Genomic DNA, 9,795 nt, shown 5'->3' with positions numbered 1-9,795 from the left:
TCTTGGTTCAAGAGTCCGAGGAGGAGGAGGAGGCCTTTGATCCCTTCTCTCCCAGGCCTGTTTGTACGGCTCTGGCCTCTTTCCATGTTTCTTCTCGTGTCTCTCCGGCCTCCTCTCCTCCGGGGCTTTCTCTTTTCCTGCCATCCCTTTAGCAAATCTACTCGTCACTAAGGCGTCATCCTGCCTTATATACTTCTCCGCCCTCTTCATCAATTCAGCCAGTGAGGTCGGAGGTTTCCTGCTCAAAGAACCAAAGAACTCGGCAGAGGTTGTTCCCTTTTGCATGGCCTCCACCGCCCTTCCTTCATCCAGCTCGGGAATCTGCAGGGCCTCCGTATTGAAGCGGGCGACATACTCTCTGAGTGATTCACCTTCTTTTTGTTTCACTGTTTCTAGATAGCTTGTCTTCCTATCTGCTGGCACCCCGGCTATGAACCGGCTGATGAAGCGGGTGGCAAGATCTCCAAAACTTTTGATGCTTCCGGCCTCCAAGCTGTTGAACCACGCCCGCGCTGGTCCCGAGAGCGTTGTTGGGAACACCTTACACATTAAGGCATCTGACAGGGTTTGCAACTCCATGAAGGTCTTATAGTTCATGACATGCTCTCTTGGGTTACCAGCTCCGTTATAGGCCGCCATCGGCGGCATCATAAACTTCTTGGGAACGGTCTCCTGCTGCACTATCTTTGAGAAGGGAGAAGAAGTGGGCAAGGAGGTTTGGCTCTGATCTTTCTTACCTAGCTCGGCTAAGAGCTGCTCTTTCAACCTTTTCAGCTTTTGGTTCATTTTCTCGTCTTCCGGGCTGGATCTTTTGCCCGAGCTGTATTCCTCCTCCTCTGTTTCAGTTCCCGTTTCCCTGGTTGTTTCGGCAGAATAGTTGTCCGTCTCCTCATTTTCTATCAACTCTCTTGCCCTTCTCCCATGGATTCGGGCCTCCGGTTCTTCCTCTTCCCCGGCATCGTGGCTGTTAGTTTGGAGACGGTCAGAGGTAGGTCGGGGTTCATTGGTTTTGGGTTCCTCCACTACTGGGAGTGCATTTACTGGGGTGCTAAGGCCCCTCTGTTGCATTATCTGCCCCAACCAGTGAGCAGTAGTCTGTAGCTGGAGAGCCATGGTTTGAATGTCCTGGTTAGACAGAATCATGGTGGGAGTATTCCCTGCCAAGCTTGGCGAGGGATTAAGAGGAATAGGCGTTTGGTTATTCAACGTTGTACGGCTAGAAAAGGAGAACTGCTGCCCATCTTGGGTAGAGCTCAGGTCATTTGGAATGTTAATGTTACTTTCTTGGTGGTTTGCCATCGTGGATCTCAGTGGGTTTTGAAAGTGAAAACTCTGGTGATGAAAAGATCTCCTTCGTTTCCCATAGACGGCGCCAATTGATGATCTGAGATCCAATAGAATAGGGTTTTACAAGGGTTTTGGTATTGAAAAATAAAACTTTTACTTTCTGGGGAGGGGATTCCCCTTTTATCCATTTCGCTATGCTTGCTGGTGACGTGTAAAGGCCTCTCCATGATTGGGACACGCGTCTCTGACATACAGATTCGGGCGTACGAGGGTATCAGCTGCCTGCTCCATGCGTAACGACCTCTGATTCTGCTCGTGCGTACGCTCGAGCGGATCTGCTAGGCTGTCTGAGTATGGCTCTGGATACTGGGCTGGGCCGAGAGTCGGGCCGGACGCTGAGACTGAGAGGAAAGGGCCTGCTGGTTGCGGATTGGGCCGATCTGAGCGAAGAAGCTTGGTTGAGCCCGGCCTTGAAGGTTGAATGAGCCAGGCTTGTTGTGCATATCAGGTGCGTGGGCCTCTACGTTATGGGCCTTTGGCTGTGGTCAAGCCCATGATCTGGGGTGAAGAAATCCAGCAGTCATCATTATCTACTATTATCATGCATAATATGATAATTAAAAATAATCGTGATTTTAATGTATTTATTGATTTTCAGCTTCAACTTTTAAAATGGTCGACTATGAAAATGGTTATAGATAAAATTATTTAATTTAAATAATTTTTAGCTTGATATAAAAAAAAATTAAAAATAAAAATATTAATTTTGCATTTCATAATATATTAACAAGAGTATTTGTTGGAGTAATATATAAATTTGAATCATCATTTCAATGAGTTTATATTTTTTATTAATAATTTAATATGTAAGAATATTTTATTTTTAGTTTATTAATTAATATTTAATTAATGTATATTTATAATTAATGTTTAATTAATATGATTACCTTTGAAATTCTTACGCTCTCTTTTAATATGGTTACCTGTTTAGGAGTAGAGACTTATCAAAACATTTTATAAAATATATATCATTTTTGTAAATTTATAAAATAAAAATATTTTATATTTTAATTTTTAAATAATTTATAAAAATATTATACTACATACTCTTTTTAAATGATTACCCTTTTTTGGTTAATATTATATATTTTGCTAATATGATTGATTATAAAAATAGTTTCACTTTAAAAGACACTTAAAAGTTAAAATATTTTTAAAAAAAATTAATTAATTTTTGCAATAAAATAATTATTACTTTATTTTGAGCAAAATAAATAAAATAAAATAATTATTATTTTACTTTAAACAAAGTAATTATAGAGAGTGACTGAGCGAAAATTTCAATTTAAAAAAAGTGAACTTTAATACTTCGTCTTACAAGTTTTTCATTCTTGAAAGAAAAAAAAACAGATAATTTTTTTTAAGTATAATTAAGGAGTAAATATTAATTTTAAATTATAAAATTTAAAAAAATAAAAAAATAAAAAGAGAAGGGACAATACATTGGGTTCGCACCAATTATACTTGCGGTGTAAACGAATCGAGTTGAACCGAATTTTAAAGAGTTTAAATTTGATTTGTTAAAATTTTTTTGAGATCGAGCCGAATTCGAGTTTTATTTATTTCGAACTCTAACCGAGTATTAAGAAGTTCAATATTGATTTGTTTAGCAAATAAATTTAGACGAATTAAATTTTTATCGAATTTAATCTTGAATAATTCACAAATAATTCAATTTATTTAAGTGTATAATGAATTTTAGTTTAAAACTAATAAATTTAAAATTAAAATAATTTTAATTAAATAAGTATATCTATAAATTAACTCGTAAATTTATAAAGATAAAATTTTAAATCTCAATAATACAAATATATGCGAATTAAGAGTGTAATTAAATTATATAAAGCTAAATTTTAGAAAATTTAGGTTTGGCTCATGAGAATATACGCAGAATTTGAATTTATTTCTCTTATGATCTCTTATAATAATTATTTCAACTTACTTAATGAGACTGTTCACAAATCTATTCGCAAGTCTGCTCATAAACTCAAAAACAAATCGAGTTTATGAGTTTTAACGAGTCGAATACTATGGAGTTCAGATTTGACTCATTTACTAAACAAATCTAAAAATTAAATTCGAGTTTTGCTCGTTTAAAAATTCAATCGACTTCGATTGAGTTTTTTATCGAATGAAATCTCAAATAGTTTACGAATGATTTGGTTAATTTATACCCTTGATTGGTTTAATTTACACCCTTGATTGGTTTAATTTGTATTTTCTGAGATTGAGTTGTTGTTTTGAATCTCGAGTTTTTTGGATTTTTTTCAAACTCAATGTTACAGGTTTATGTACTCGTGAGTTTTAAAATGCAATGAAAATTTATATGTAAAAACGCGCGTGCACACACAAAAAAAAAAAAAAACAGCTTTAATTTGAGGAGACAGTCTATTAAAAAAAATTATTTGATTACAAAACATTTTTATCTAAAGAATTTTTAAAATTTTAAAAGAATTTAATTTAAAAAAAAAATTAAAAGTCTATTTTAAACAAATAAACTCTTTAAATTAAAAAAAAAACTCAAATAAAAATTAATTTTCAATTTAATTTTTTTATATTGTACATTTGTCTTTTAACTTTCTTAGATATAAGTTGATATCATCTGTTCAGTTATGGATGGATCATGGATGTATGAGAGGCAAAGAGGGACATTGGATCCTCAGTAGTTTATGAAAAAAAGTATATATTTAATAATTTGTACTTGTTAAATATAAAAATCTCTTAAAAATAATATTTGAAAAAGAAATATAAACAGAAGTCTATTAATTTAACAATTTTTTACTCATTTAATACATAATATAATATAATATATATATATATATATATACCTTACTGGAGATTTGAAATGACGTAAGAGTACATAATTTTAAAATATATATATATTATAGAATCACAATTTATTGTATTCTTTAAACACTAATTTATAATAAAATATTTTATAATAATAATATTACTGAAATTAAATTGATAACGTATTGATCTAATAGAGTTGTGCTATAATTGGTCTATTTATAAGACCGAAAATATAAAGTGATTGGCGGTCACAATATTTACTCTGACGATTAAGTTAATTAATTGAAAAAACAAGCGAGTATAGTGTTTAAAACTCAAGAGTAATTATGTGGGAGAATAACGTACATTTATTTGTGTGATTATTCTTTTTTTATACTATAAAAATATAGAGATAAATATAATATTTTTTGATAATTCATTAATGATATGGCAAGCTCATTGATAATAGATCTCATCAGCTGATTGGCTGGAATCCTATAATTACAGACGTAAGGGGAGCATGTTGAATTATATCTGTTTATAGTAATTTTTTGTGAAGACCCAACTTTATGTGGGAGAATAATATAAACAGTATAATGGTTTATCATATATTTACCGTATAGCTCTGATGGTGACAACTCAATATCTATTTTAGGCTATTATCGTATAACATCAAATAATTTTACATTAACTCCTAAATTTCTAAATCTCTACTTTATTTGAAGATATTTGTAACAGTCTATTAATAAATTATTTTTACAAAATATTATATATATTACAATTGGTAGATAGTAAAAAAATATATGAAATGATAAAAATATAAATAGTTAAATTGAAATATTCATTTTAATATGATAAAGAAAATATTTAACACAATATTACTATAAACTTTGTAATAGTTTAATTTTTAAAATTTTATAATATTAACAAAATAGCTATTTTATTAAAATTTGAGATTATGCTTAGAAGGTAAGTATTAATCATAAGTTATTATGCAATGCTCTCAAAACAAATTAAAAAAAAATCAATTTATATAGCTGTAACGAAAAAAAAAACTATTTAGTTTTTATATTATAATAAAACTCATTAATTAATTTTTCAATTTTAAAAATTATATTTGAATGTTTCTATCATTCTAAAAAAATTTACTAATTAATTTCACCATTAATTTTAACTATTAAATATTGTAAAAAAATATATTATGTGCTTAATAAGGAGAAACTAATTAATATGTGCTTAAAACTATGAATTTTTTTCAAATTATATGAATTAAATAGTAAAATACTTAACGGCTCTTATTAAGAAAATAATGAATTAATAGTTTTTTAAAAAAAATTTAAAAACATTTTAATGTGTTTTTAAAAATTAAAAAATTAAATAATAAATTTCTCTATAATATAAAAAATAAATAGTAAATTTCTATTGTAATGATCTATCACATTCTATATCTATCTATCTATCTATAAATATTTTTATTAGATATATTAAATATAATTTAATTTAGTTGGACTCCTAATTAAAATTACTGATCTCACATCCATGTTTAAAAGATTGCATAAGGCATGAAGGAGAGAGCAGATTAGTCGAACGTAAGCAATAAATGATTTGACTTCTAACAAACTGAAGTTTGAAGAGGAGAGAAATGAAAGTGATCTCTAAGTTCAGGCTCAGTCTCTGCAATTAAGCTAAAAAAATCGAATAACTTGCTCTTGGTCAACTTCCCTTCTTCCAATCTCAAACTCGAGACTTGGATATGAAGCACCTTTCTCTGAAAGTGCTTTGTCTTCTTAAATGAGCCTATTTGTCGCGAATACTGAAAAAAAAAAATATAAGTGGGAAAAAAAGCACCGAATTTATGTAAGATGATTATACATCAAGGGAGAGAGTCCCTGCTCAAATAAAGAATAGGTGATTTAATATCACAGAAGCAGCACGTATCAGAAATGAACAACAACCAATGACAAATACAAGTTGGCAAGCTAATGGATTTGTTCTGTGTGTGCAATTTCCAGGAGATTCAAATCAGCCACACTCACACTAGCAATGAATTTGAATTCACATCTTCTGCACAGTATACACTTTCTAAGCTCACTTTGTTTAGCAATTATGAATGGAGCAAACTCCTGCAATTTAGTATGAGAATCTGCAGTCTACCTCATTTCCTCTTTCACCATTTGGGCAAAAACCTTGCTCATTGAAACACCAGCAAGATCCCCCATGCTGACTTGTGCAGCAGATACATCGGTCTCGAAGCTATTGGCACGACAAAATTTTTCGATGATGTTACCATTATGGCTGGATCTCCCTTCATTTCCTTGGAGTTGAAGTGCAAACTCCAAATTCCACAAAACGTCTCCCATTGAAGGTCTATCAACACCGCGTTCTGCTAAGCATTTCTCAGCTATTTCGCCGAACTTGTTCAAGGAATCTGGTTTTATTTGACCTTCAAGAAGAGGATCTACAATTTCCTCCAGTTGTCCTCTCCTTTGACTCTTCAATGCCCATTCAACTAAATTGACCTTTTCTCTTGGCAGCGATGGATCAATAACAGGTCTCCCACAAAGAACTTCAAACATGACAACTCCAAAGGAGTAAACATCAGATTTCTCTGTCAGTTGTTGTCTGATCAAGTACTCAGGATCGAGGTATCCAAAACTTCCTTTTACTGCTGTACTAACATGTGATTGATCAATCTCAGGACCAGTCTTTGAAAGGCCAAAATCAGCGACCTTGGCCATGAAATTCTCATCTAGTAGTATGTTTGCAGATTTGACATCGCGGTGAATGATTGACCTTGTAGAGCCGGTATGAAGGTAGTGAAGTCCTTTGGCTGCTCCGATGCATATCTCAAGTCTTTGTCGCCAACTTAAGCAGGGATGATCCGAGCCATACAGATGATCCTTGAGGGTGCCATTTTCCATGAACTCATAGATTATGATCATCTCATTTCTTTCATCACAGTATCCAATCAAAGAGACCAAATGTCTATGTCTGAATTGAGACAACATTTCAATCTCAGTTTGGAATTCTGCAATGCCTTGTGATTGAGAAGTCCCCCTTTTCACTGCCACCTTTGTCTCATCTCTCAGGACTCCCTTGTAAACCTTCCCAAATCCACCAACCCCAAGAACCAAACTTTCACTGAAGTTATCAGTAGCCTCTTGAATTGCCACAAAGGGGAAGCGATACCCGAACTTTGAAGTGGAAAACATCAATGTCCCATTGGAGAACTTACTGCCTGCAGTGTAAATAGTATCTCCTTCATTCCAATGGTTTAAATCTGCTAGTCTCCTCCTTCTGCACAGCAGAAATATAACTACAGCAAGAACAATAATGATGAAAAACACAGCGGCCAAGCCTGCAATTAGAATGATTTTTGTCTTGGAACTTTTTGATGATGCAGAGTCTGAGACATCAAGGGAGTCCATAGAATTGCTTATTTTCATGATCTCCAACCCATTAAGAATTGCATTTGGATATAGAAGATTATTAGAAGGGCCAATGCTGACATTTAGCATCCGGCTAACACTCACTCTTGTGATCACATCCATAAAATAGGGCACACCAACATCTGATGTACGATTAAGAAGATCAAGATATTGAACAACTGCAGATGAACCAATATATACATTGAAGAAGAACTTTGCAGCAGGTCTAGGCAATATGTCACAGAAATGGAACCGAACAAGATACTCAAAACCAGGATCAACATCAAAAAGCCAGGTCACATTGGCATTGGTCTGAGGATCAGGATCTGAATTCAATATAGTAGCAGTTCCATAGACAGAGGATGGAGCAATATTCTCTGTTAGCTTTCCTTTTGTGAAATTGACAGCTCTCACGTTTGACACAAACTTTTGTACATTGCTGTGTTTAAGATACTTACCATCAGCTTCCCAAAGTCTCCACAAGGTATCATTTAAGGGAGAAACAGTTTGATTGCCCATATTCAATCTCTCAACAGTTTCTAAAGCATGTTTCCCCAGATTTTGGTATTTGCCCTGGGAACCAATGGTGGGGGCTCCCGGAGGAATAAGCTCATCAGGAAGTGAAAAAACTTCCAGTGCATTTACAAAAGCAAATGAATTGGCAAAAGGAGTGAAGCTAAGAACTAGCTTATCAGAAGTTACATTGAAGGAGTATTCCTTGACCTCAGGATCAACCTTTGGCTGATATTCATTAATAAGGGTGAAATTTTGAGCAGAAACAGAGAATTTGGCAGTGCTGAGATTGTAGTTTCTAAACATAAATGGAAAGAAATAAAGGCGAATCCAATGTCTTCCAGGTTTATTTACTGAAAAAGAGTAATAAGAAGTCTCATTGAATATTCTTGCAGTTTGGAAAAGAGAAGGGTCATAGGCTGATGAGTTGGGACTTGAACTAGCATTTGCAAAAGTGATGTGTGGGGTTGAAAGCAGATTGAAATAAAATTGATCGGCTACAAATACACGGTCCCCCACTGATTTATTGGTGGAGGATCCACAATCTATCAAGTAGTCGTCTACAGGATTATATCCTAAGGAAACACAGATCAAACACATTATGGATGAAACCCAGATGAACACCACAGAGCCCCAATTATTCACCATGACCAGAAGAACAAAGAGAGAAGAATGGGTAAATTTTAAGAATCGAAACCCAGATTACAAAATAAAAATCCAGAAGCTGTGAAACCCAGATTAGCTCAAAGCTGAGATTTTGACAGGAGACAAACGTAAATGGCCAGCTAGAACTATAGAGGAATCAAAAGAAAGCTAACTAGCAGAGAAAATAATGCCCAATTGTAAAAGAACTCCGCAAACTTTTTGACAAAACTGAGAAGGAATATTTACAAGCAGAGAAGGCAATGAAAACACAACTATACACAATCCTCACCACCACTTCAAAATATCAACAACCCGGCAGAGAAATTCAAGAAATGCAAGGAATAAACATGAGGGTCAGCTAAAAAATCACTGGAAATATCAAAGAACAAGAAGCCAAGAATATTAATAAGATTAAAGTTTAAAGACCCTTCAAATAGTGATTAAGGGTTAGGATTAGAAAAGGGAAGAAGACAAAAATTATGCAGCAACACGCAGCTACAACTAAAAAATAATTCTTTTTCTTTTTTTTTTCAGAACAACATATTATTTTGACAAATTCAGAGAACCAAATGGAAGAAAACAAAAAAGAAGTCGAAAGAAAAAATATAAAGAGGAAAGTAGGTAATGATAGAGAAAAGGACAGGCAACGTGGGATTGAATGTCTTTATAATTAAATGAAGAAGATAGAGGAGAACAGTGGATGGATTGGTTTGGTTCACCTTCTACAAACAACGTCTGATTTTTGTATTTTTTTTATTTAAAACTGAATTGATTTATTCTAATCTCATCTAAATCTGTTTTAAAATTAATTTTACTTAAATTAATCTAATATTTCCTCAATCCCATAATTTTTATATATTTTTTTATTTTTAATTATTATAAAATTATTATCATTTTTTAATTATAATAATATAAATTAATTATTATAATTATTTTATTTTTAATAAATCTTTTAAAATATTTTTTAATATTTAATAAAATTTAATATATTTAAAATAAAAATAATTAAAAAGTTAATAAAAAATTATATTTTTTAATATATATAAAAAAATAAAGTGAAAAAAAATTATGACTACAAGTGAAAATATAT

The 9,795-nt window shown here is 32.6% G+C and overlaps 1 protein-coding gene across 1 annotated transcript; it reads right to left on the bottom strand.

Annotated features, from left to right (window-relative positions):
- Positions 1-5,952: 5,952 nt before the first annotated feature.
- On the bottom strand, positions 5,953-9,270 carry LOC110624054 (probable receptor-like protein kinase At2g39360). The gene has a single exon (XM_021769123.2). It carries the CDS (start codon positions 8,706-8,708, stop codon positions 6,270-6,272), a length of 2,439 nt encoding a protein of 812 aa, XP_021624815.1. The 5' UTR covers positions 8,709-9,270; the 3' UTR covers positions 5,953-6,269.
- Positions 9,271-9,795: the final 525 nt, after the last annotated feature.

Source organism: Manihot esculenta, chromosome 10 (genome assembly GCF_001659605.2).
Source record: "Manihot esculenta cultivar AM560-2 chromosome 10, M.esculenta_v8, whole genome shotgun sequence".
NCBI classification, from domain to species: Eukaryota; Viridiplantae; Streptophyta; class Magnoliopsida; order Malpighiales; family Euphorbiaceae; genus Manihot; species Manihot esculenta.
The sequence above is the reverse complement of the archived record's forward strand: the minus strand, read 5'-3'. Positions and strand labels throughout refer to the sequence as shown.